General features: G+C 45.6%; 1 protein-coding gene and 1 long non-coding RNA gene across 5 annotated transcripts; both read right to left on the reverse strand.

Annotated features, from left to right (window-relative positions):
• Positions 1–12: 12 nt before the first annotated feature.
• On the reverse strand, positions 13–15,068 carry LOC8039817 (major facilitator superfamily domain-containing protein 6). 4 transcript variants are annotated; one of them, XM_042289773.1, is made up of 7 exons: positions 14,775–15,068; positions 14,493–14,642; positions 14,321–14,353; positions 14,133–14,253; positions 8,776–10,173; positions 4,480–4,632; positions 13–969 (listed from the first exon to the last, which is right to left on the reverse strand). In XM_042289773.1, exons 4-7 carry the CDS (start codon positions 14,233–14,235, stop codon positions 854–856), a joined length of 1,770 nt encoding a protein of 589 aa, XP_042145707.1. In that variant the 5' UTR covers positions 14,236–14,253; positions 14,321–14,353; positions 14,493–14,642; positions 14,775–15,068; the 3' UTR covers positions 13–853. The 4 variants fall into 4 exon arrangements, with proteins under 4 accessions (XP_042145707.1, XP_029849195.3, XP_029849194.3 ...); XM_029993335.3 differs by lacking the exon at positions 14,493–14,642; XM_029993334.3 differs by lacking the exons at positions 14,321–14,353; positions 14,493–14,642.
• Positions 15,069–21,147: 6,079 nt separating this feature from the next.
• Positions 21,148–24,969, reverse strand: LOC121833224. Its single transcript, XR_006076574.1, has 4 exons — positions 24,855–24,969; positions 22,794–22,942; positions 22,596–22,696; positions 21,148–21,383 (listed from the first exon to the last, which is right to left on the reverse strand). It is a non-coding gene; the product is annotated as an uncharacterized LOC121833224 (long non-coding RNA).
• Between the last annotated feature and the right edge of the window lie 1,319 nt (positions 24,970–26,288).

Below are 26,288 nucleotides of genomic sequence, written 5' to 3' on the forward strand. Positions count from 1 at the left end.
TACAGAACGAAATCCTCGAGGCGAAGTTCAATCCCATTTAATGAGAACAGCCGTTCACAAACAAATTATTCCAAAGTAATAACTTCATAAAGACACTGGAACAATGTATTTGTTATAGTAAGGCAAGAAAAATTTGTCTCTCTTACAACCATGAGTTTTCCTCAGTTTTAACGTGACAACTTTGCACAAATATATTGCACTATGTATATGTACAAGATCTAGTTTGCTCAGAAATTGGTCCCAAAGATGCTGGCATAGCCATGCAAATTCAGCCACTTTCTCTTTCATTGTAAATGCTCACAAACAGCTTGAAAACTCCTTAGGGGTTCATTTTGCAAGAAAGCATTAAGAAAACTGAAAATTAGGAAAAAAGTATTTACGCTTAAAACAAAACAATAGGATCAACACAGTTTCGAAATCGACACTCGTCACAAAAAAACATGAAGGTATAACATTTGCAGCAATCTGTCCAAAATAATTATATGCTAATTGCATGTAAATGTGTCATGGGTACTGCATTATATAAATTGGAAGGATAAAACAGTCAATGTATCTACTGAACCTTCAAGGAACACATGTAGCTTATAGCACAGGTGAATCTGTTATATCAATTGCAACATATTACGAACATCAAGCCACACATCATTCTCTTGCTATGCAACATGTCCAAGTTCATCGGTCCTGTTCGGTAACTGTAATAGTATTTTGATCTGAAAATGACAATCATATAATACAAAAGCTAACCGTCTTTGAAAACATCTTGTGCCTAAAAATGGTAAATGTCATGAGCTATCACTGACATGTACAACGAAAGTGGGCGGGGGCTGTAAGTGACTGCTCAGATATTGCGAGTCTATACTTGTTCTTCATTCGTATGAGCCTTCCCAGTAGTTCCGCCTGAGGGCTTAGCGGCTATGAAAGGTTGACCGGACTCCACATGTTCCTTTCCCATGGTCACTTCAACAGCATCTGAAAGAGCAGATGGCCTTCAATCACAGAGCATATCAGGCATGCTCGACACACATGTCAAGTAAATCCAAGGACATGCTTAGAAAACTAAACGAAAACACCACCCTCGACACAATAATAAAGCGGAAGCAAATTAAACTTTGGCATTGTTTATACAGTGAGGTTAATCTGCCCTTTAGAATTGGTGACATACTAAATGCTCAGCACTGTAGAGGAGCAAATCAGATACATAGTAGTGGAGTACGACTGCTAAAGTGGATGAGCATTATGCCGGTGTGGAGCTGTGCTGTATACACTACTAGAGCACTATATAGCTCCTACGGAGCAGAGTAGTACAATCCTTTGATCTGCGTGTTTCGCCGACAACATGGCCGACAGAGCAGCGCGGCGCAAGTCACGTGGTACTCAGGGTTCCAGGAGGCGGTCCGCCCTATGGGAGAATACATGGAGATCGACTCAACATGGCTGATTAAAAAATAAACACCAAGTTCACACTTTTCGAAACTAGTCAGTCGTGAAGTTGGTAAAGCACTAAACTTTTTATCGAAGTTTTTATAATATCGGAAGCGTGTGAAAATTTTGAGAAGGCAGTTTCCAAGGCAATGGCGTTTGGAGCAGACGATTTTTGTACGCAGCGGAGACTGATTTCCTGGGTTGGCCGGAGCTGGTCACATGGATGGTGCGACGTCTCCGTAACGTCGCCGCGTCGTCTGCTGCGTGATGCTGCTCAGGCAATCTTTTAAAAAAAATTACGCCCTTACATGGCACGCAACTTACCGCAAATTATTCTAAAATGTTTCTTTATTACGTCAAAAACTATTAGTTCCGTACATCCCCACAATATTGAAGAAACAGCAATGTTCTCACGTTCCCCACGCATTTCTGATCAGAGTTGGAACCCCCGGGCGTTCGCTGTTAGTCACTGAAAGAGGGCGTTCTAGATTGCGCTACTCTGCTCCAAAGGAGCTATATAGTGCTCTATGCACTACTACGTAATACACGTTACAAATCCCAAGTTAGCAGTCAAATTGGACCGGTTAACACGCTGTGGATGGATGGATGCTAACTACTCTAGCATTTATAACGGGTGGCAGCTTGTGCCACCTAACCTAGAAATTAAGAACCAAAAGTGTAATTTCTTTCTTTCGCCAATTCATTTACCCTATGTAATTGTGTAACTATCACCAGGTGGTGTGGAATATCACAAGGATTACCTTTGAGGGATCGGGCAAAAAAAACAGCTAAAAACATTGCCCCTCGCCTCTTCTTCTTGGCGAGGGAGTCGCCAATTTTCCTCTGGTCAAATCTAGTTAATGTTACCCCGGCACCGGGCCCACTGGGAGACAGAGTGGAGACTTTTGGGCTGGAGCCACGCAAGAGGGAGTCCCAATTTTCCCCTGTCCCACCTGTCCCCAGCTGTGTCAGTTAGTTGTAGGTCATTCAATTCTCCCTAGATAATTTCCACCAGTCTTCCAATCTCCTCTTTGTTATTAGAAGAAATTGAGATTGATTATTAGGCTTCTGCAGCCTGCACCAGTGTTGCCATACCTGAACAGCAGACTGACCTCTCACTGCATGACTGACCAACGGGCAATCTACATGAGGGCACACGAGGACAATGCCCATCCACATCGAAACTTGGCAGGGGTGTGGAAACTGAGCCCATATCTCATGGGTTCTACAGCATGCCACTTTTCGTCTGCCATCATTGGAAAACATTAGAATTGCTTCAAGAGACGTAAGCTCTAGCTACTTTTCAAGTGCAAAACTACTAATCAGTATGACAGGTATTATGATTGGGTTACAGAAGGAGGGAAGATTAGAAGGATGTACTCGAGACAAAAATCCCCTGGAAAGTTTCAGACCAGCTGCCAATGTTTCTGCCAGAATAAAAGAGTTTCTGGCAGAAGAATTGCAAATTCCTCTTGGATGAAAATAACTGGCTTTTAATAAATCAGTTTGGCATTCATTATAATAATGTACAAAGAAAAAATTTAGACTTAGCTTAGACTTGATGAACAAAAGCAGGCTATTCCGTTTTCTTCTAAACTATAGTGTGCCATTGGGACAAGTAAAGCATGCAGTTGACAACAGCTATAGCTCCCTTAGTTGCATGGGAGATTAAAGGCTGGTCCACACACACTCTCGTTCGGTAGCAATCGAGTGTACCATGTAGCCTCATAGTCTCTTGTGATATATTGTGAGGAAACACACTGGCATGCTGGTGCCATTTATTGCCCTGGAACTGTATTTCACTAGAGTAAAGGTTTTGCACTATATTTGCAAGATAAAGTGTACAGTTGGAGAATATATGAGAGGAAAAAGCCCATCACACCTATTTAGAGCGCTTGCCAGTCCTTAAAGACATTATGTTGATTGTGGAGACTGCAATGATCGTAAAAGGGCAGATTGGGTGTTCCCACTTGTATATCTTAGGACTGTACATCCTATCTACAAGAGGTACATGGTGATGAACAAAAAAATGAGACATTTACAACTCCCTGTAATGCCGAAGTAGAGCGCATCTCTAATTCGGCATTACAGGGTTTGGAGAGGAAAGTATGCCCCTTCTCCTCCTCTCCCTTCCTCCCCCTTGTGACGTCACGCGTGACCCTCCTGACGTCACTCGTGACGTCACTGTGGGAACTGTCCCATAATGCAACGAGCAGGTCACGAGCTCCCTCTCCTCCTCCCTCTCCCCCTCCCCTCTCGTGACGTCGCTTGTGATGGCCTCATGAAGGTCGAGACCTTTACTGGGAAGGTCGCAACCTTCGTCGTGACGTCACTCGTAACCGTCGCGACGTCACTTGTGACCCTCGTGACGTCACACGTGACCCTCGTGACGTCGTTATGAAAAACACCCTATGATGCAACGCGTGGGTCACGAGTGACCCACGGGTTGCATCATGGGACATTTTTCATAATGTAACGTGCAAGACCCTTGTGACGTCATTATGGGAAACGTCCCCTAATGCAACATGCGGTTACGCCGACGGCAACGCCGTAAGAGATCTCGCAAGACTGCACAATACACTTGGTTGCAACCAAATGCGATTGTGCGAACCAACCCTTACCTGCTTCAGCATGCATTTTAGAGCGCAGCTCTTAGGCGCCCAATTCCGCCTTGAGCGGCGTCGCCGTCGGCGTAACCAATGTCACCCCAAGTCCACGTGACCCCTGTTAAGGTCACCTCAAGGTCACGTGGCCCCCCACCCCGAGGTCATGCGACACCTCCCCCCCCCCCCCCCTCTCCCGAGGTCACGTGACCCCCTCCCCCCGAGGTCAGGTGACCCCCCCGGAGCATATTAAAGAATGAGGGGAGGAGGAAGGGTCTACCCTCCCTTCAGTATCCTTCCCTCCTCCTCCTCAAGAGCTGCGCTCCAATTCGGCGTTACAGGGAGTTGTAAACGGCTTTCACTTTTTTTTTACAAAAAGGACAGTCTGCATGTCTCGTTTGCATCCCACAAAGAAATTGCTGCGCAGCAAATGGGGACGAGCGCTGCGGCCCACCTTTCTCCGAGGACAGGCACCTGGTGATCAGCAAGTGCAGCAGGACGGAGATGCTCAGCCAGACCAGGGGCACAAAGCTAGCCACAAAGTAGGTCCGCCGGGTGCCCCAATAGTTGACCCCCATGCCTCCCAGAAAGGAGCCCATGGCCACACCTGCGGGGAAACACCGACGGCGCACGACACACGTGAGGTGAACCGAACGTGCCGCCGAGGCTGGGCTCACGCCTGCTCGGCTAAAACAGGTGATGCCAGAAGCAGCACTAAGGAAGGGGCAGAGTATACAGTTCCGATTCAATTGTACGAGACTCGAGAGATGCAATGCAGTCAGTCTCCCAAGTGGCAGCGTTTGTAAAACAGAAGGGAATAAAGAGACCGAGTGAAAACAGCCATTAGCTATCGTTGTTTGCCTCATGGAAAATATGAAACGTTGGGAATAAGAGAAAACATCAGTCAGTACTGGGAGCGTAACTTGCTTGACTTCCCAACAAATCGGCATCTATGGTGGAAAACCCACAACTTTAACCGATTGAAGGGTTTGTTACACAAAATTTGTTTAGCTTACCACCGCCACGCAGAAACCTCTCCGTGTGGATGTGATACAAATTTGCTTTACCTCTGAGACTCGTCAAGGAACCGCCATAAAATACTGAGCGCACATTCAGGTTGCAATGAGTGCCCACTCTTCCCTTCTGAAACATTCAATAAATATGCAAAGGCCATACCAAGCAGCCACCCCGGCAGACTTCCGAGCCCATTGGGCTAACTGAGGTCTTCCTCTTTGTCGGCCGCTTCTTCGAGAAGCCAGTGCAAAATGGTGAAGTTTTACGGGCATGCACCGGTGCAAAGTGGTGAAGCTTTAGACAAGTACACTGGGACAGGGCCGTGTATACAGAGAGTTTGGTTAATGGGAGGCGTGGGCTGAGCCAGGGCGAGTACCAGACGCAGAAAGTGGGCTTGGCATGCTCTCTTGGCCAACCAGAAGCCGAAAAGAATCCCCTAGCAGTGGTAGCGAGAAACTGTCTTAATCAAAGGTATATGTTCGTATATGGTTCTAATAAGCGCGTAAGAGTAAAGTGTTGCAACCCTTCATGGCCGAAAATAGGATGCATGTGATGTTTCGATCATGATCATGCAGAAAAATGTAAGAAACAAATGCATCGCTCAACTCTGTTTCGCTCGGACAGAGTGTGACCGCTCGGACGGCAGATTCTCGCCCTCGGTGCATGGCCTCGGGATTATGTCGATCGTTCCGCTAGTCGCACTCTTCCACCATGATTTTGGATGACCAGGATTGAAACATCACGTGCATCATATTTTCAGTCACCGAGAGTTACCCCGATGCACTTATCAAGTTTGTTTCTTGCAACCACCACCAGGGTATTATTTCCGGCTTCTGGTTGGCCACATTCGAATTCCTGAAGACGCCCTGGAACACGCCCAGCCCGCTTTCGTCCAATGGCACCTTCTCATTTGTCTCCTATACTTCCCAACGAATGGCCAAACTCTCTACATAAACGGCTCTGCTCCGGGGCAAAGGAGGCTCAAGGAGAGGAGTGCGGCCGCCTTAACAATTAAGGCCCATTCACACTCTTGCAACCTCTTAAACCTAGGTTCCTTAAAACTTCTTAAACCAGAGAACACACTGGCGCCATCTATTGGGAAGCAGTGTAAACTCGGCGGTCCGGCACATTTTTTTTTTATTTCTCGCGCATTATCCTTTCTTTTTTGGCTCGAAAAACTTTTGTCAATGTTATAAACGAGCCTTTCTATGGGTATTACGCACATTGGACCTCGGAAATCCCGCAAAACCTTCGCTCTTGTGAAATGCAGTTCCAGGGTCACCGCATAGATGGCGCCACAATGCCAGTGTGTTCCCTCATTCTAAAAACATTTAAGAAGTTTTAAGAAATCTCGTCTCTCTCAGTCGTACTCGGTCGCAAGAGTGTGAACGGGCCTTTAGAGGTTCCACAAGACCCCTATTACTGCTCCCATATCACACCGTCCAATCAGTGCCTTTTTTGCTTTTCTGCTCTCAAATGATGCACCCATCCCCATTTTTTCATGATTATCTCCAACTTTTGTGTGGGTGCCTGCTAGGTATTTTACGGTAGTATTCCCGAGGGTATGAGAGCGGGGCTCAGGGATGTGAATGCGAGGGGCTGACATAGCCCAGTTTAGCTGAATATGACTGAGAGAAACCTCATTTTCACAATTTTACAACTTGCCTACTTACGGTGAAAATTGAAACTACATGTATAGGGTGTGCAGAGTGAATCTCTCGCTATAAAACAAGCTAGAAAAATCAGCACCTACACAAAAAGAAACTCAAAACGTTCACCAGATGTGCACTGAGTTAGTAAGTTTTACCTTGTGAAATATCAAGGCATAGATTTCTTTCTGTAAAAATTGAGACCAAAAAACAATATTTACCAAAGTCATCAACGGACATGTTTGCAGATGACAGAATTAGTGATGAAAGAGACTTATAGCGCCATCTTCCAACAGGCACAGTGAGCAGACGACACGCTCTGATGTCTGCCAGCTGCGCCTAACAGAAGATGGCGCCACAAGTTAGATTCATCACTAACTTGGTTGTCTGCAAACAGACCCGCCGTTGATTTTGGCAAGTTTGTTGGGCTCACGTTTTACAGGGAGAGAACAACTCTTGGAAATTCTATGAGGTAAAACTGACTACCTCGAAGGGACCATGAAACGATTTGGAAATCAAACTTCATCCACCGAACGTCTTGAAAGGTGTGAAACGAAACTCAAAAACACAAAAATAGAGATCCTAAAAAACTTCTTTGCTACAGAACTTTTAAAAGAAAAGCGGACTCTTTTACACCTTCTTTCCTTTGAAAGCTCTCTGCTTTTTCACTGCAATGCATCCGTGGAACCGCAGAACATCAGCCAAATCCATATCGCCTACCTCACCAGCACCACGATCATAAACAGGAAATAGCTGGCGAAATTTTCCTAAAAAATTTGTTAAATAATATTCAGATCCACGCTTTGTAGCATAATTAGAGATGTGACGAAAATTACTGAATTTGATAAGGCTCAGAGCCCAGCGTCATCTATCGTGTAAACGAAGCAAGAGAAAGACCCGACTGCGCCTGCGCAGTCAACCCACGAGCGTCGTCTGCTGAACGGGTTTGCTCCTGGTCGCGCTTTCTTCACAGAGCAGACTTTCGTTTTCTGGCTGCTCGAGTAGTGTTTACATTGTTTGTGATGAATCGCTCGGTCGCTATGCTGAAAGGCTGCAGTGTACAGAAGTGCCCGAATCACAGTTTGCGCCATCCGGTGGTTAAAAAGAAACAGTTGCACTTTCACAGCTTGCCACTCAATGAACCACGTCGAAGCTTTTGGTGCAGGCCCATCGGTTTAAGGGGACCATGGTCTTAGGTCACTCGTGTATGTTCGAAACATTTTGACACCGAGCGTGATCACAGCCACATTCAGTCTTTTCCGCAAACGCAAGCAGGTTCCAAAAGCCGTCATAGCATCCTCTATGGTGGCATCAGCGCCATCAGCGCAGTAAAACCTACTGGCACACTGCCAACTCGCCGCCTCTAACGCTCCCATTCTCCTACTGTTGAGAGAACTTCTGGTTCCAATGCCAGCGGTCGTCACGACCATCACGCCGCAGGTTGTTTTGCGGTGAGTTGGAGAGGAGGAAAAAGTCAATATTTTATTATTTTTTTGTGTAGAAGTTAATAAACCGAAACGAAAATGGATACGTGTTCGGCATTCAGTGAACATTGAAGGTTTAATGTAAAAGTTATTTGGCAATATAAAAGGGTCATTTCATGGTCCCTTTAATGCACATTTGGTGAAAACTCGAGTTTTCTATGTACAGGCACCGATTCCTTTGCAGCTCGCTTTACAGCGCAAGATTAACTGAATGTACCCTATATATGAGAAAATATGGAACCTCACCAGTCATCTTGGCATTCATCAATAGTATCTTTTATAATATGAAGTCTCCCATGTATGCAAGTTTTCTTTAGACTACTAGTTTTTTGGGGTTTTTTTTCGTGCACCAACTTACAGAATAGTGTATTGCAGTCAATCACTTCACTTGTTTAGTACCCACAAAAAATAAAAAAAAGGACAAACTCTGGGAGCTTTAAAAACATTGTGCAGTCTTCAAATCATTGCAGACGCTGCTTTACAAAGCAATGAACACAGTGAATACAATGAAAAATATGCCTTCTGCAAGCGGCATGATTTAAAGCTTTAAATTTGATTTAAATGGTCTCCCAGGCCTAAGCGTCAGTTAAGACAGACACTCACCTAGGCAGTCGAAGACACCGAGGATGAGGCTGAGGAAGGTTGCCTCCGTGCCCGGTGGTGAAATGCTCCTTGCATAAGATGTCATCGCCACATAGAAGGATCCGTAAGTAGGCCCCTGCAACAACTCGATGCCAATGGCGTACCAAGGATTCCGCAGGTACGAGTAGGCCAAGAACTTGACAAAGAAGCCCAGGAAGGCCAGCCGCACCACGTTTATGTGCTTCAGCTTGCCGATGAGCCAGCCGGAGATGAACATAAAGGGCAGGTCCCCGAGCAAGCTCTGCGTCGCCAGCGTCAGGCCCATGAGGAGCTTGCTGGCCTTGAGGTCCGTGAAGTACCAGTAGCTGTAGTACCAGTGAACGCTGCTGCAGCAGCCTACCACGAAGATGTCCAGGAGGAAGCACAAGTGCCTGGGCTTCTTCAGCAGTGGACCCACATTCTTCAGGACGGCACGGGACTTCTTGGCCGTCTTCAGGTTCCAGCGGAAGCCGACGCCGGTCTGCAGAATGATCAGTGCAGCAGCCAAATACAGGCCCGGCGTGTGATCGCTATAGCCCAAGGCGGCATTGACGGTGTCGATGAGCAGGCCACTGAGCGTTGCCACGATGCCCCAGCCCAGGGTGCCCCACAGGCGCTGCATGGCATAGTCTTGGGGGGCACTGCCGAGTGCCTCGAAGCAGGCCGTGTCTGACAGCGAGAAGGCAGTCGAGATGGAGATTCGAATGATGAACAACATAATCATAAAGACCCAGAACTGGTAGTGCAGAAACTCCTGGCCAATGGTGTGGGGATCCTCGGTGCTTGCAAGACACTGAGAGAGATCAGCGGAGCAGTTGGCGTCGCAGACTAACGAACTTGTGATGTCCGAGTTTAGCCGCAAGTTTTGCTTGAGTTCAGAGTCGTTGCTCAAGAGCTTGAGGGCATTAGATGTAGGTTCCAGCAGCCTCAAGTCAACCGTCGCTCTGCCAAAGCCGGTGCACAAATGGTTGGCAGGGTCGACCGAAGCATCACCTTCGTCAGAACACGGGCAGGTAAAAGTGCACTGGACAGTAGAGTTGCCAATCAGATTAGAGATGCAAACATCACCTTGATTTCCAAGAGGTAGACTGGTCACATTCCCTATATTCAGGTGAGTTAGAAAGGAATGTCCAGTTTCGAGCTGCTCGGAGACTTCTATGGGAGGGGTGGCCGTGAGCACAAAGAGGCCAACAACCTCCATCACCAAGACTACATTGAGGACCAGAGTTATCGTCTGCAGGTGGTCGGCCATCTTTCCGATGAGTGGTCGCACGAGCAGTATGATGAAGGGGGCCACTGTCAGCGCAAGACCCACCGAAGCTGCATTGAGGCCGAGGTGGCGGCCGTACACCGACAGTGTGGGCAGCACAATCGCAGAGGCTGGAGAAAGCATGAATACAGCGGTCAAAAGATGGATACCCAGGAGGGTTGAAAGCTGTGCTAGTTGGTAGTGGTTCATGATCAAATAAAAAAGCGCAACAGAAAAACAGGACAAAAATGAAAGCCGTTTACAACTCCATGTAACGCCGAATTAGAGCGCAGCTCTTGAGGAGGAGGAGGGGAGGGTACGGAGAGGGGACTATGCCCCTCCTCTTCTCCTGCTCGCCCCCAATTTAAGAAAACATTTTTCGCTAAATTTAGCGGGGAAATTTACCCATCATGCATCGTGCGGTTACGCCGACGACGACACCGCTCAAGCCGGAAATTGGCGCCTAAGAGCTGCGCTCTAAAAAGAGGACATGCACGACAGACAAGCACTGTGTATCGTCCTCTTTTTTGTCCCGATTTTTTGTGTGCTTTCTATTTCATTATGAACGGAACCCCAGTGTAGTGTGAACACTGCACAACACCCTTCCAAAATATGCCCTAGTCAATGCAACCAAAATTATCCCACGATAAAGCTAGGTACTGCTTTTGATTGTTCGCTGCTTAGTCTGAGGCACACAGCGAATAAATATTGCTGTATGAGAAGTTTCACTTAGCACAGACATAGCTTGTGGACAATTTCAATGAACGGCCAGCAACGTCACAATGCCTCATGACATTGCTCAAAACGTGTTTCAACCAGTGTGTGCCCATATCTGACTGCACAAGTTTAGGCATACACAAAATGAAAAAAGAATATTCTACTCTATCCTTAAAGTGACACAGACAGTATACTTATGCTCGTCAAGGTTTTTATTTGTGCATAACATATGAGAGCCCAACTACCGAGAACACAATTTGCGGCTCAAAATTCATATTCTTTCCGCCTGAAAACCACCCATTGAGAAGTGGCCAGTCTGATTCGCGCTCACTCTCTTCTCCGTGGTCACGTACCATTTTTTATGGTTTAAACACAACGACCAAAGATAATCAAAGTCGGACATCAAAGGCACACATTCAATACTAGAAATGGACAAAAAATGATATCCATTTTTTGTGGCTTCTAAAAAACTGCAAATACGTTGACTGAAAAAAAAAAAAAGTTGCACAGTCACTTGACTTTTGCTATCTTTCTCCTCCTCTATATTCCTTTTTCCTCCCCAGTCCAGTTCTGGTTTCATCAGCTGTGTTTTTTTTTACTTTATTAAAAAGATATGTGACACTGTAACAAAATATTGATTGGCTAGTTTTCTAAAACCATAATAAATTGTTTGGCAAAAAAAAAGAAAAAGATTGGGGGGGGAGGGGGGGTGTCAGTATTTTTTTACCAAAGATCCATAATAGGGACCATACAGAAGGAATGCAGAAAGATATTATAAGGACAGAAAGCCAAGAAGAGCCGCAAAAAGGTCTTGTGAAAGATTTCGTATCTAGCATTCATGTGTCTGTATATAATGCCTTGCCAAAACCTTACATATAAGCATATGCCAGGACGTCTGGCATATGTTGGCATACCTTGTCAAGACATTAATGCGGAGCGCAGGTTCGTCTGCTTCTTGTGCAGAGGTTGCACTGTCTTCAGAACGCCGAGTTCTGATTGGAAGGATAGTGGGTAGACCTCAAGGCAGCTAGCACTGAGGTCTACCCACTATCCTTCCAATTAGAACTCGGCGTTCTGATGACACTGCAACCTCTGCGCAAGAAGCAGACGAACCTGCGCTCCTTATAGACAATCAACAAATGTTATCGTGCCGAGCTGGTCTGATGGGATAAATTGAATTTTAGCTCTAGATCTCAGTTATGGACGACGACGAACGATGGCATTCCAGAAGGGCAGGACATAACTTGCTTGAAATGGTTTGTCTGGTCCCATTTTATTTCATGTAAACTTGTCAGGGCAAAAAAGGCTTGCCCTGGGACACAAGCTGCATATTTAGAATAAAATGGGTGCTCCCATTCCTCTAGTTTTCATAATCTCGAATATTTTTGTATATCAGATCAGGAGGGAGGTTTCAATATCAATTTCTTTGAGGCAATGAGGGCAGCTTATCGTGTAGAAAAAGGGAGATGTATTTGCATGCTGTGATGCTAAATAAGGGCGACACAACCACTTAGTTTTGAGGCATTGGACATTGGACAAAACAATAATTTGTCTTCCATCACATGATCGCACTCTCAGAGCTTTCACAGGCACAGGGAGTGGGGTCAGGCGAAGAAAGGCAGGCGGTTTACTGGTCCGGCAAAGCGCATAGCTAGTTCATACCGGCCAAGTTCGGGGAAATCAAGTCCAAAAGATTTTCTAAGCATGGGGGGGGGGGGGGGGGGGTAGCATTTTTTTTTTTAAAGGAATATTAACAATGAATTTACATGAAGAAAAACTTCATTACATTTGTATAGCACTGCTCATGCAAGCGACATACAGCTGGGCCTTGTTATCACTGCTGCCAACTGTTGCGACAGTGAAAAAAGCTCCTTGTTTAAGTGCGGGAAGGGGGGGAGGAAATTAATTTGCGTTTTCCGGGAGATTTTCCTGCCGATAATACAACTGTACGAAATGGTAAAAATTCGGCAATCTCCCGGGTAATACGGGTGACTTGGCAGGTATGCTAGTTTAACACCCTGTCAGCTTAGCGAACAAGTTATACTCGGACCCTTGGCAGCAGATCATTTCAGGACTCAAGAAATATGTCAGAGTTATTGTCCCAACAGTGAACTAATTAAGGTATGGACAAAGGGAGAGGAGAAAATTTAGGGGATCCTGCCTCCTCCACGCATTACTCATCAGAAGAACTTTTTCAGAATAGATTAATAAGACTGGATACTGCCTCGAACAATGACGTTTCCATCCTTGTTCAAAATAACTTTCAACAATGTAAGCTTCCTTAATTAAAAAAAAACAAAAAAAAAACATATATTAAACAAACAAAACAAAAAGTTACTTTTTTTTTCTTTCTTTAGAATGGGTGAGCGTGTTTATTTGCTTGCATCATTATATAGGGTGGTTCAAGTCACCAGGCGCGATCTAAAATGGACCGTAAAAATCTACGCCTGCACGTAGCCATCTAAACTTTTCGTCAAAGGTGTATTTTGCAGGTCAGTTTTTTCTTGTAAAATTGCAAAGCGTAGTTTTCTTTTAGTAAAAAGTAGGGCCAAGAAACTTGCCAGGGTCTACGGCAGGTGGTGACCCAGATGACCAAGTCCAGTAGCGGGGTGTGTTTGGCGTTCGTATTGATAGATGGCGTCAGGAGCAGCGTCCGAAGGTGCAGCCAACCAGTGAAAGATAACAGACGACACGCACACAAAATCTGTTGGCAGCAAAAGCGCCGCCGTTATGTGGACGCGTTTTTTTACTTAAGTTTTGCTTTTATTGTTCGCATTTATTTTTTAACCGAACGTACATTTCAGAAAGATTATATTCATTTTAATAAACCACGGTGGTCACGAGCCGTCGGAATCAGTCAGTCAGTCAGTAAAACATTTATTATTTGGCCGAAAAAAAGAAAGAGGAAGGATAGAATGCAGCGGTGGCCGGACGCCTGGCTGCTAGGCCAGCCGTCGCGATTAATTGCGATAAGGAGGTAGCGCCATCTATCAATACGAACGCCAAACACACCCCTCTACTGGATTCTTGTAGCCTGCGTTGCTGCCCACCGTAGACCCTGGCAAGTTTCTTGGCCTTATTTTTGACAGAAAGAGGGCTACGCTTTTGTAATTTTACAAGAAAAAACCGACCTGCAAATAAAACCTTTGACGAAAAGTTTAGATGGCTACGTGCAGGCGTCGACTTTTACGGTCCATTTTAGATTGAGTCTGGTGACTTGAACCACCCTATAAAACAAAGAAATGTATAGGAGAGATGTGGAAGGGCTCCGGCAGCCTGTACTCTTTGAAGCCATACATAAAGAAACTTTTAACATGGGAAGAGCCAGTCAATAAAGACTGACAACTTGCAAACAAGGGCAATAGCTGCTCACCACCGTAGAGAAGGAAAAAGTTGGCCTTGGCATAGAGGCGACCCTTGGAGAAACGCCTGCCCAAGCACAGTCCTGCGTCGGTATCTTCTGCTGTGTTCCCCATTGCGGGGGGCCTAGTTCACTGGAGCAGATGTGTCAACAGATAAACGAAGGGGGAAAAAAATCTGAAAGATGTAAACATGAGATACCTTTGTCGTCGCACCCAGTGTTTCGATTTCGCACTGAAAACAGGTAAAAATGTAAACCTTCAAAAAAAAAAAAAAAAAAAAATTACCGCTGTTTTATTTAAGTGCCGATATTTCAAACCGATATGTTGCGAGACGTCTAGGGTACGAAAACCCATTCTACGAGAAAACATACCGTGCACACTTTCCTCGGGAATGAGTGGGGAAGCGCAGACAAGCTGAACTAGCCTGCGCACTTTGCAATGCGCAAAATAGCAAGGTGCCGGCGTTTTTGTCACACGGCTATAATGGTCCGAGCAGCCGTAAATGTTTTTGTTTCCGCGACCTGCAGCACCGCGGTAGACAGAACAATGTTCCAGGTGTAACGCATTGTCTCAGGGCCGCGCCTGTGCATCTGAGATGATACACGATACTTGCGAAAACACGTTGAAAGGGAAACCAAGCTCATCATGCTTACCTAGATGGAGCTCAGATGACGGCTTGTCGGAGGTCAGACCATCGTATCAGCGCGAAATTAAGTTAGTTTTTACACCTAAAGTCTCGGTACGGGTTTTAAAAGTATCGTTATGGTCGAACTTCGGCGTTTGCCGGATACAACAAACCACAATCCAAGGACCCGTAAGCAGACGATCTGAACTTCCCGAGAGAAAAGCGAGAAATGCAAGCAGAAGAAGCACGCACAGGCGCCGCACGCACAGACGCCAGGATAATCCAATGATCCAATCCGGTGGAACTGGAAGCAGCTGGAAGTACGCAGGCACGCGTAGACAGGTACACAGTGGGAAGATAGATAAAATAAGTACCTCTAATATCGGTAATGGGCGGCAGCTTGTGCCACCTAGCATCGTAGCAGTTATAGGCACGTTAGGAGTAAAAAGTAACAGTTACCTTGGGGCAGTGGCGTCACGATTGGGGGGGGGGGGGGGGAATTGCTCCGGCTTTAGCGCTCAGGGTACTCAGGGGGTGTCGCGGCAGGCCACGAGAGCGCAGAGCGAGAGCGGTTTGAGTCCCTCGATGTTTTTCACACGAAAAAATATCCAGGGACGTTAGGTTTGGCAGATACGGCTCTGCGGTTTGGGAGGGGAGGGGAGGGGGGGGGGGGGGGGAAAGGGGGCGGATGGATGGATAGATCAATCCGGCTGAGCCCTTTGGATCGGGCGGTAGCTTACGCCACCTAGCCATTTTGTTTTACCATTTAAGCTTAGAATATTTCAATGTGAAAACTATATTCACTCCGCACTGAAAAGAAAGTGAGACTATACACCTGTCAGCGGTGGCCGAGTGCTGACGTTCCGTTATTTAATAATGCGACGTTGATTTGAGAAAATGAAATAGCGTTTAATAAACTAGATTAATTTCTGATTACATGGAGAGGTCTCGTTTGCGTGCGTATACGTGGCGTGCCTCCGGTCGTTCTGTGAGAGGTTTCTTCCCACGCAGGCACAAGCGGTGTCTTCTTCCCAGGCAGGCGGTATGGGCGAAGTTCAGTTCACGCTCTCGCGAAGCGTAAACAAGCTGGGCCCGCAACCCCGTGCGCTCGCTGCGCTCGCAAAAGTCACGTATTGAGGATCCGTTACAGATCCCGCCGAGGGATCTGTAACGTGGGAAAATACCCAGTTTTCTCTCGCTTTCTGCCACCATGAACTTAATCTTTGCTTGGTAATCTCTACTGTCTTGAAATCCACTTTTCCTCGCTGTCTCTAAAACCCAAAGACTTTATTAACCATGTCGAATTAACCTGAGACTGGAGTAGAGAAGAAACATCAAAACGTAGTAGAGACAGAAAATAGACAGGACTTCTTCCAAAACCGACGCGCCCCATCGCGGCAAAATACCACGCAGTGCACTCTGGGAACTAGTTGGCCACTCAGTTTCGGTTTCGACTGAGCAGCTTCCTCTCCTGCTATCACACCGCGACCGAACGCGCTGCTTGCGTTTTCGATTATCAATTATCGATTATCTGGTTTTTCACGAACGTAGAATGCACCATTCTCGAGCGATACAAAACGAAGACCGGGGCACTTTCCTTGGTTCCCGAAACACCGGATATTACGAGTGCGTATGCAAACGTAGTAAGACGTGGCGTCACCTCACCCATTGCCTCACCCCACGAGGGCATCTCTGAGTTAAATTTTAATAATCCCGTCTAGTACCAGTACTGAAGTTTGGTAATCTGGAGCCTTACACGTATTTTGCTCGCCAAACGTCCGCTTTTGTTATTTCATTGGGCGAAAAGCAAGCCACATCCTCACAGGAGTATCAAAGTTGAGCCCAGCGTTGACGCATGAACCTTTAAGGAAACGCAATAAATTCGACCTCACTACTGCACAAAAGTTACTATGATGTCTTCCTTGTGTCATCATATATCTCCCACTCAAATTTTATGCTGATATCAGTTTGCGTGTTCGCAAACGCTGAGATCGGCTAGCTACGACGGAGGCCCTAACAAGCGTCCCCCACTCCTCGCTGAGCCTTTTTGGACGAGCTTTTACTGACGCCCAAGATCTGTGCCCGAACGGTGTGTCTGAAATTATCTCGGCATACTCAGGCAGGAAGAAAGCAAACACACAACAAATATTATGGCCATCAGCAACCGTCAAACACGATTCGAATAGTTTCGTTCGTTTGGCGCACCGCAGAGGGGTTCATGACCGTCCGGCGCACTTCCGGCGAGCGGTGCGACATTCTTTACACAAGTGCTCGACTTCTGCTTTCTTAAAACGGTCTGTATGTACGAATGTGCTTATATTATTGCAGGATAACTTTATGCGCATACGCGACGTTGAATTATTAGTGGAATGCAAGCGGGTGGGGACTTCACTTCGAGCAGTCCTGCGGGTCAGTGATAAGAAGTGTGTTAAAGTGGGGCTTTTCAATAGCGCCTCCGAGTTTGGCCTCGCGTACTCAGGCGTATTAAGAAAAACAGTGATTGCAAAAAGTAATACTTCATATGTGGACGCACGAAACAAACAAACAAACTTCCTGACCAACAACACTAAAGGAAAGGGGCGAGCTCAATGTATGCATACTTATTGCTTGCTACAGCTTGTTGATTCGTACACAAGCACGATCCCCGAGCTTCGCAGCGTCGAGATTCCCAGCACTGGCTCGTCCACATACCTAGTACAAAAATACAACAAGCATGCTATACGTCTCGGGCTTGTGCTAAAGCTTCGAGGTCTGGCCATTTAGGTTAGTTTAGAGACCACAAATGACGCTCTCGGGACCAGAAAACATGAGATAACTTTAATAGTACACGCTCTGTCGACGTGTCGATCGAAACCGAAACCATGCCACCCTCCTCCCTGGCCAACTAGTTCCCAGAGTGCAACGCGCGCCGTGTTGCATGCAGGGCTTTGTGGAAGTAGTCTCGTCCTGTCTATTTTCTGTCTCTTCTACGTTTTGATGTTTCTGACGTCGTCTTGTCTATTTTCTGTCTCTTCTACGTTTTGATGTTTCTTCCCTACCCCAGTCTCAGGTTAATTCAACATGGTTAATATTCACCAGCTCGCCTGCACCCTTACGATTTTTTCTACTTTATTAAATCTATGTTGTCTTTGGTAGGGAAAGGGTGAAGCCGTTTACAGTAAAGTATCAAGTGCTCGGCCGTCTCGTCCTCCTCCCCACAAGCAGCGCACACTGTATCCATTTCCTGGTACTTCGCTCTGTATGTTGTGGTTCGCGAAACACCTGTCCTTGCCTCAAACAACAATGAGCTTCCCCTAGAATTGTCATAAATGCTTTCTTTGGCATTAACTGTTTTCTTTAATTTATAGCTTTCCACAGCCGTCTTTGTCTGCATTCCCTCTAGCCACCGATCTCTTTCTGTGGCCTTAACTTTCTTCTTAAAGGGCAACTCCGGTCCATACTTTCGATTTTGGGATTATGGCTGTTTTTAGTGCAGTTAGCGCCCCTGAGTTGCAAGGTGTAATTTTTTTCTCGTTATTGTGCGTAGTTTTAAAGATATCGACGTCTCAAAGTTTTGTTTGGGGCGCGGCCGTCAAAACCGAAACTAGCCGCTCGAGGTTCCGGCAACACTGAAAATCAGCCGCTATGTGGACGTGACGCCAAGATCGTTCTCGTTCAGCGAGTACACAGTCCAAGCGGCACCTACCTCTGTTGCGCTAGTCGTCTAAAGATAGAAGTTAAACTGATTTTGTTTTAATTCTGTATACGTGGTAGTTATCCAGCATATGTAGCAAGAGTTAGTGCGTATACCCAAAAGCTAGCGACTGGAAAACCCGTCAACTCGTTCGGTGGCGTACTCGGCGGCCGCCGCCGCGCTTGCGCTATGCCGTGCCGTACTCGTTGCTTGTATACCCAAAAGCTAGCGACTGGAAAACGAGTGAACTCGTTCGGTGCCGTACTCGGCAGCTGTCGGCGTGCGTGCGGTCTCCCGCACTCGTCGCTAGGCCTAAATTGTCATCGGGGCTCCGTGGATGGAGCGGCGTTGCTCTACGCCGCGCTGCCAGTGACGTACAGTGCTGGCGCTTTCGCGCGGCGGGTCAGTCCCAGACACGAAGCTTTGAGGCTCTCCGGCGCGTTCGGCAACAACCGAACAGACGTGTGTCAAGCTGTAGACGTCTGTTTTTTCGTTATTTCTTTCCCAGCCGCGTAAAAGCCGAATTTGTAAGCTACGACACTAATTCACCACATAAGTTCGTCCAGGTAGTAAATCTTTGTACAAATAAAAAAAAAAAAAAACTTGCCGCACTAAAAAAAAAAAAAAAAAGGTTCTTTGGGCAGTCATTTTCTTCTCAAAGCTAGCAGAAGTTTTTGTGGGTCATAAAGGAAAACCGAGAACGTTAGCAAGGTGAGAACACTTTCTTTCCCTTCCACATTCCCACCGTCACCCACAACAATTTTTTTTATTAGAATACATAGGATTTTAAGTTTTCCTTCGTAACTTTTGACTAAAGCAAGTGTTTTTTTTTTTTTTTTTGCATTTTTAAATATTATATTTACCTCCAGCCGAACTCGGGCAAATTAGAGTTGTAACTTACAAATCCGAACTTTCGCGATTTCTTTAAAGTCCCTTGTGGTATTCACAAGCGCAATGTTAATTAATGCTGCTGCGTAACGGGTTCGAACTATTGGGAGGCGAATGTTTATATCGCATGAGCTTCACGCGCCGGCTTTTCGCTAGTAGTCGTTACGGACCTGAATACTACGCACGAGATTGCGTAGTAAACAAGCAGTGACGCAAAGCAGAACATTGTTTTCGTTTTCATTACAAACTTCAGTGTTTGGAGCTAGTTAGTGGTTGTACTCTACATGCCCACCATTCCCCATTCAACAGACATTCAATGGAGCATGAATGCTCAATCTTCAACACTGCACTTGACAATGACTGTTTTATTTATTGATTAGGATACTCTTATCATGTTTACCTTTTCTGTACATGTACGATGGGCAAAGAGCGACGGCACCCCTGCTGGAAATGGGCGAAGTGAAATGAGGCCAAAATTCACATTGAACCAATGTGCAACTGTAGGTCCAGACACACTGAGCAATATGCATTTATGAAACAAAAAACTATGAGCACCAATTGGTAATGCTTCGGAGAATTCACATTGGGCTGATGGCATTTATGAAACAAAAACCAATGAGCAGCAATTGGCAACAGGTACCCCGGTGCACATTGCATTGAGGGTATTTATGGGGCAAAAACCAGTGAGCAGCGATTGGCAACAGATGCTCCTGCGCACATTGGGTTGATGGTATTTATGGGGAAAAAAGTAATGAGCGGCTATTGGCAACAGGCCCCCCTGTGCACATAGGATTGATTGTATTTATGGGGCGAAAACCAATAAGCGGCAATTGACGACAGACACCCCTGTGCACATTGGGTTGATGGCATTCAGGGGGCGAAAACTAATGAGCGGTAATTGGCAACATTTGCCCCGGTGCACATTGGTTTGATGGTACCCAGTCAACCAGCAACCGTCTATTAAACATCCGAAAGATGTGTTGTCCGGACATTTAACATATCCAGTGGATATCTGCTATGATCCATCTAACACTGAAAGTATGTACTGTGCAGTGCAAAATGATTCCCCAGAAAACGTACCACTAACGCAATCTGGATGATGCAGCTGGACATTCAGGACCATTGCAGGATGTTCAGCTTGATCCTGTGGATGTACTATGTACATACCTCGGAAATATTACTCTCCCTGGTATAGGGACCAGCCCTATGCCAGAAGGCAACACACAATAGTACTGCTAGTGTCTAAGCAGCCTCCTTGTTATGCTAGAATAGCGTGTGAACTGCCCTACAGAAAAATTTAAACAGATAGGAGTCCAATTCTTTACAAAACAAGAACTAAGAGGGCACATTTGCTGTATAGCCAGTGCACGCTCTCAATGTACACCCAAATGGCGCATTACAGGTGTATAATGTAGCAATCAGGCCCGCAGCAGACATTCTCTATTTTGAAGTTTTTTTTCACCATCAAGCTCAGAAGCTTTACCGCAGGATCAATGCAGATGACACTGACAAGGAAGGCGACACTGCTGATACTGACTCTTTTTAGTGAGGTGGACCCCGCCACATGCGAGAGAACTGTGAAATACTGGACACAAACACTGTCACATGCTATGACGACGACCCTGAGGAATTTGCTGAAGTCTAAGGCGAGGACATGTGCTCTAGTGACGAGGACACCAGAATCCCACGACAGCTATAGCACCGACTGCATGGCGAAAGATGCCGCTGCAATCTTGCAGCGTAACTTTGAACGTGAGTAGCGCGCTAAATTTTTGCCCAGCCTGTCAGGCATGCACATTCATTCTATAAAAAAAGTCGCAGTGCCAAACAAATTGCCATTAACTCTTTATTATTACTGTTAGACATACGAGCAGTGCTTGATGTTTTTAAAATAAAGTATAATATTTGAACAATGCTGCATACATAGCATAAGGTTTTCAAAATAAAGTATACTTACTGAACAATGCAGGATACTTTGCTTAAAAAAAATTTCTGATAAACATAATGAAAAGCTCAGTGCATTCAAGGCCCACTTAAGGCAGTTCACATCGCTCTCTCCTGTGGTGCAGAATGTTCCTGAAAAAGCAACGAAAAATGTTATGTTAAAAATATGTGAGCAGTGGTTTACCATGCTTTGAAGCAAAACTAATAAAACAGTGAGGCTCAAAGTGAAGTGACTCAAATATGCAAGAATTGGAACTGATGTAATTAAACCACAATTATTTTACGCCTTGTTTTTGAAAGCACATTCATGCTGGATGTGTGTACTGTATTGCCAACTTTTGTTTGTTAGATTTACATAAAATATCACAGTGTTCTTGAAATTCGTTTTCTATGCATTCTTTTTAATCCATAATAAGGTACTATTGTATAATTAAATTTTTCCTCTTAGAGAAACACTCCAAAGAAAACTTTTCTATTTAAAATTATTTAATGCTGTTCACACCTGTAGTATTTGATATCAAATTAAACCAAAAGAGGTGTCACTAGCTCAGTGATGTGACTGGCCTAAGCATTTTGGAGCACCTCTTGGAGCAGCCAAAACAGTGTTTTGGAGCAGCAAAAGTGGCCCTTGAACACGAATAGACCAGGAGATAAGTGTCTAAATTTGGTTGTAGTATCCATTTAAAGGGAGATTTTTGTAGTAGAGTATGATTTAAACAAGAACAGGAATGTCAATGAAGAAGTTTAGAAAGCGCCATATCTGCAGCGACGTGGGGACGGCAACACCCGACGTCACGCGACCAGCGTTTCAGCTCATAAAGCCACTCCTGTCGCGCAAAAACGTGGTTTTGTTTCACAGCATGACGGCATGTCTGGCACCCGGCACACTAGCGTCGGAGCGTCCGCACACGCCCGCGTCTATCGTTGAAAAAGTTTAAAAAAGAGGAGAGACGAGATTCGCGAGACGACGAGGCGCGAAACGGGAAACGGTGGCATAAACATTGCAAGACCGGATGGAGGCAGGGCACTTTGTGTCGGGCGGCCGCTTGCACCACCTAGCTCATGCATGCTCAATTACGTTCTTAGTTTAGTTTCAGTTTTGAAAGGCGACCGAAATTAGTCATTGGGCGCAGGCTTGGCACAGATTACCCACATTTTGGCAAAATGTAGCAGGATGTAGCAGGGTTAGCCCCTTGGCACTGTTTGGCGCAGCAATCACATCACTGCTGGCTTTAACATTTAAAGCATTAAAATACTCTCACATAGAAATTATGCTTTGAAGAAATTGCAAACCATACTCTACTGTTTTAGAAAAGTTAGAATTATGTGCTGACGTCGGCTTACCTTTTGAGATGACCGATGTGAGGCGGGTGCGTGGCAAAGTTAATCCGTGACTATGGTTTCTACCCTGAAGTCTTCACATTTATGGCAGCTCCGCACTGCATCTGATGAAAAAAAAAGCAACAGACGCATGACACCAACACTTCCATAAACCTGATTCCATATGAAGCGATCTGCAGTACTTTTCCAGAGATTACTCACTTATGATGCACTCAGCAAGGTGAAGATTCCTGAATGTCAAATTTCCTTTGTCCTTCCCACAAAACTTTTTGCCCCAACTGGTCAGTCAGGAACCGCTTTGTGATCCGTCTCGTACAGGAGGCATAACCAGATCCGGCAACTTTGCCGAGCTGTCGAACATAAAAAAACATCCACATAGCAGCCGCTTAGTTCAACCATAACTAGGGGTTGAATGTTTCTGTTTATTTTTAGTCAAATTTGGCAGGTGTTTATCAGCATTTATATCTTCATTAAATTTGCTATTAATAATTATACCTGCTCTTATTGAGGCACTTCCGACATTTAAACTGAGGAATTTTGACGTCTTTATCTCAATGTGGTGATTGGATTCAAGATTAGACCACTAGGCACGGGCTCGGGCCAGCACGTTGGTTGGCCTGGCTCGGGCTCACGCCTGCTGTAACTGACCGTGATGCCGAAGGAGGCCATCGTAGAAATCGGCGTCTCGGTTATCTCAGCAACATCAACTCCAGAACCACTAGACAGGTACCCATGAACGTAGGCCCACCTCAAGACAGAGGACGGCAGCGTCGTTAATCATGAGGTGAGCTTCAGGTTAATCCCAGTGGCGTGATGTTTTTGCTTGTGGTGATAAATAGCAGCAAACCAAAAATAAAGGGACATTGAAGCGCTCTGTTAGGAATTTAAAGTGGGGGACTCACAAACATTAACGCTAAACAATCTCAACCTAATTGATCATGAGAAACACAATAGCTGGGGAGCGCTAACATGGCGGCAATGATGTAGTGGGGAAGCTTACAGACCTAGTAAACAATTATACACATACTGGGGAATGCCTGGCACATATTCAAGTATGAATACATGCTCACCAGATCTACAAAATATTTTAGGAGAAGATACAAACTGCAAATTAGTAGCCTTTCTTACGAAACACATTGCTGTATTTTAATCACAGTGCTGAAACCCATAAAAACACTTTTGACTACATTTATTTTAATAAAATGTTCTCAATATGTACATGACACCAGCAGTCATAACTTTGATTTAGTTTATCGCAAGCTATATTGGCTCTGGCAGCAACGAAGACGAACCTTTTAAATGTGCAGTGAACCAAAATTAATAGAATATGATGAAGTTTCCGTATACCACTTCAAAATAACCAAAAACAACGCTTTTCAGATCAGCATGTTTTGCTATAAAAGGCTATAAAGCTATAGCCTTTATAGTATATTATAAAGCTTTTAGTCTTGCCACATCCAGTTGTAGCTTTGCTTAGCCTTTGTGCGGTTTGAAAGTCTGCCAGTTACAATTCGCCAAGGGCCATCTATGGTGAAGATCATTACTGCACCTTAGTTGATGAACATTGATTCCCTCTTCTATTTGAGAACTTTCTTGTGTGAAGTCTTGTTGAGCCACATGCCATTACCAATGCACACATAGAAGACATAAACTTCAGTTCATCTTCGAAGCAGCACTATGTACAGGAAATTTACCAGCGCAATATAACCTGTACTGGGATTTAAAACAGGGTCCTATTTGTCAACGGCATGCCTCAAAACTAATTTTGTTGATAAAAAAAATTGTAGCAATATTTATGCGGCAAAACACAATTTGAGTTTGGCACAAAACCGAACCGGTGTAACTAGCAGTTATCCTTCTTACCTTATAACTGCCGGAGTTAACGATTTAAATGATTCGACATAATCCTCATCCTCCAATTCTTCTTCCTCTCCTCTCTCTTTCTCTTTACCCCCCTCCCCGCCACCCACCCCACACACCCATACCCCCCCCCCCCCCCACACACACACACCTCTTCTCCAAATAGACACAGACCGCGCCACACCTTGACACATATAATTCATTCTAAGCTTAAGCTTATCAGCACAGAAAAAATGATAAAACACATAAACTTTACCTAGTTTCTGAGCATATGAAAACAAACACACGGCACCCCAATCAATGAAGTTCCTTGTACTTGTGGCGGTATAACTAAAGAAAATCTCAAATTTAAAATACGTCTTATGAATTGCTTCGCAAGCGCGAAAATGAAATGACGATTACCTATTTCATACAAGCTTCCTCCAGCCCTCCCGGGCAGTCACGTCATCTCGTCGGAGGAAATTTTCGGTACTAGCACCCACTTGCTGTCACTGGGTTTCCGCGTCACTCGGCGATCCTGAAACGACCGGCGCCGAGAGTTACTCCCACATATTGTGCCCTGCAATCATATTTAAGCGTCTACCTTTTTTGTGGTTTCCACGTCTCTTGGGGTTGGGGCAAGCCAGCGGGCACGGAGAGAGTAACTAAATATCAGTGCGTCATATTTTAACCGGACGACGCGGAAACTTCCTCCACCGACGAGGGCGACCCGCGGTACCGAAAGCGCGCAAAATGTGACGTCTTTGGTCCTGAGCTTGCCATTGGTCAAAGCCGCTAAGAGCTTTTTTTTAGTCGAGATGCAAAATATAAGTGTCGGGAACCGTTTCAATTATGTATGAAAGTAGTTTTTGTTCACTATTTTAGATCAGAAAAGAAACAAGTGCAGTTTAGAAAGTACGGAAACGAGAAGTGACCCGTCGACATACCCGCCACCAAGAGGCGGAAAAAAACGGCGCATACTAGAAAAGGCTAGTGGGATGAGGCTACGACCATAGAGATCATATACTAAATCTAGAGGAAAAGGTCCGCCATTTTCCCATACATTCTGGCTGCCGCAAGCGGCGGACCATGCAGGCAGACCCTCTGGGTCCCAAACACGGTTACATCATCAGAGCAGTTTCGTGAACTCCAACAATTCACGAACTTACCGGTGGAAAAATACTCGCGTTCCTTTCGAAGGTTTCTTTTTGCATAGCGCGCAGATGTACGGCCTCGCGTTAACGCTAAACTAAACCATATACCCGGCTTCGCTGGTGGGGCGCGGCTGGGCGCGGTTGAGGAATACGAAACTGCGCAACCACCAGATTTCCGAGATTTCGACAGAAGGGAAGTTAATGCAGCGTAATGACTTTATTGCTTTTTATAAGCGTTAGAATAGCTCAGAATTTAGTTTACAATGTTAAGTTATCACTGTTTATATTGCTGAGAGTTTACACTCTTCGCGTTTACCGCGTTTACCATGGCAACGTTGCTTTCTTTCTCTCGTGTTCTGTCGCTCTCTTTCGCGATCGTTCACTCGGGACCCAGGATGTCGGCGCACGGGATTTGCCACTCCTCCTCACCCACCTTTACCCCCCTGGCTACGACAAACGAGGAGCGCAGAAAGGTCCCGGATGTACGCGGCGGCGCTGTGGTCGTATACACTCCGTGCGACGCGACCGGCGCGCCGCCGCGCGGCCGTTACCGAAGGTAGGCAGTGAGAGCCCAGCGAAACGGAACCACGCCGCGTACATTGGAACGCATTGAAGTCGGAGCGGTGCGGTTGCGCTAGGTTGACAGCATGAACTGCTGTTATGTGTCGTATCTCGTGGGGACGAAGTTTCACAGTTTTTCACC

Source organism: Ixodes scapularis, unplaced genomic scaffold, assembly GCF_016920785.2.
Source record: "Ixodes scapularis isolate PalLabHiFi unplaced genomic scaffold, ASM1692078v2 PGA_scaffold0__279_contigs__length_252992795, whole genome shotgun sequence".
In the NCBI taxonomy this organism is placed as follows: domain Eukaryota; kingdom Metazoa; phylum Arthropoda; class Arachnida; order Ixodida; family Ixodidae; genus Ixodes; species Ixodes scapularis.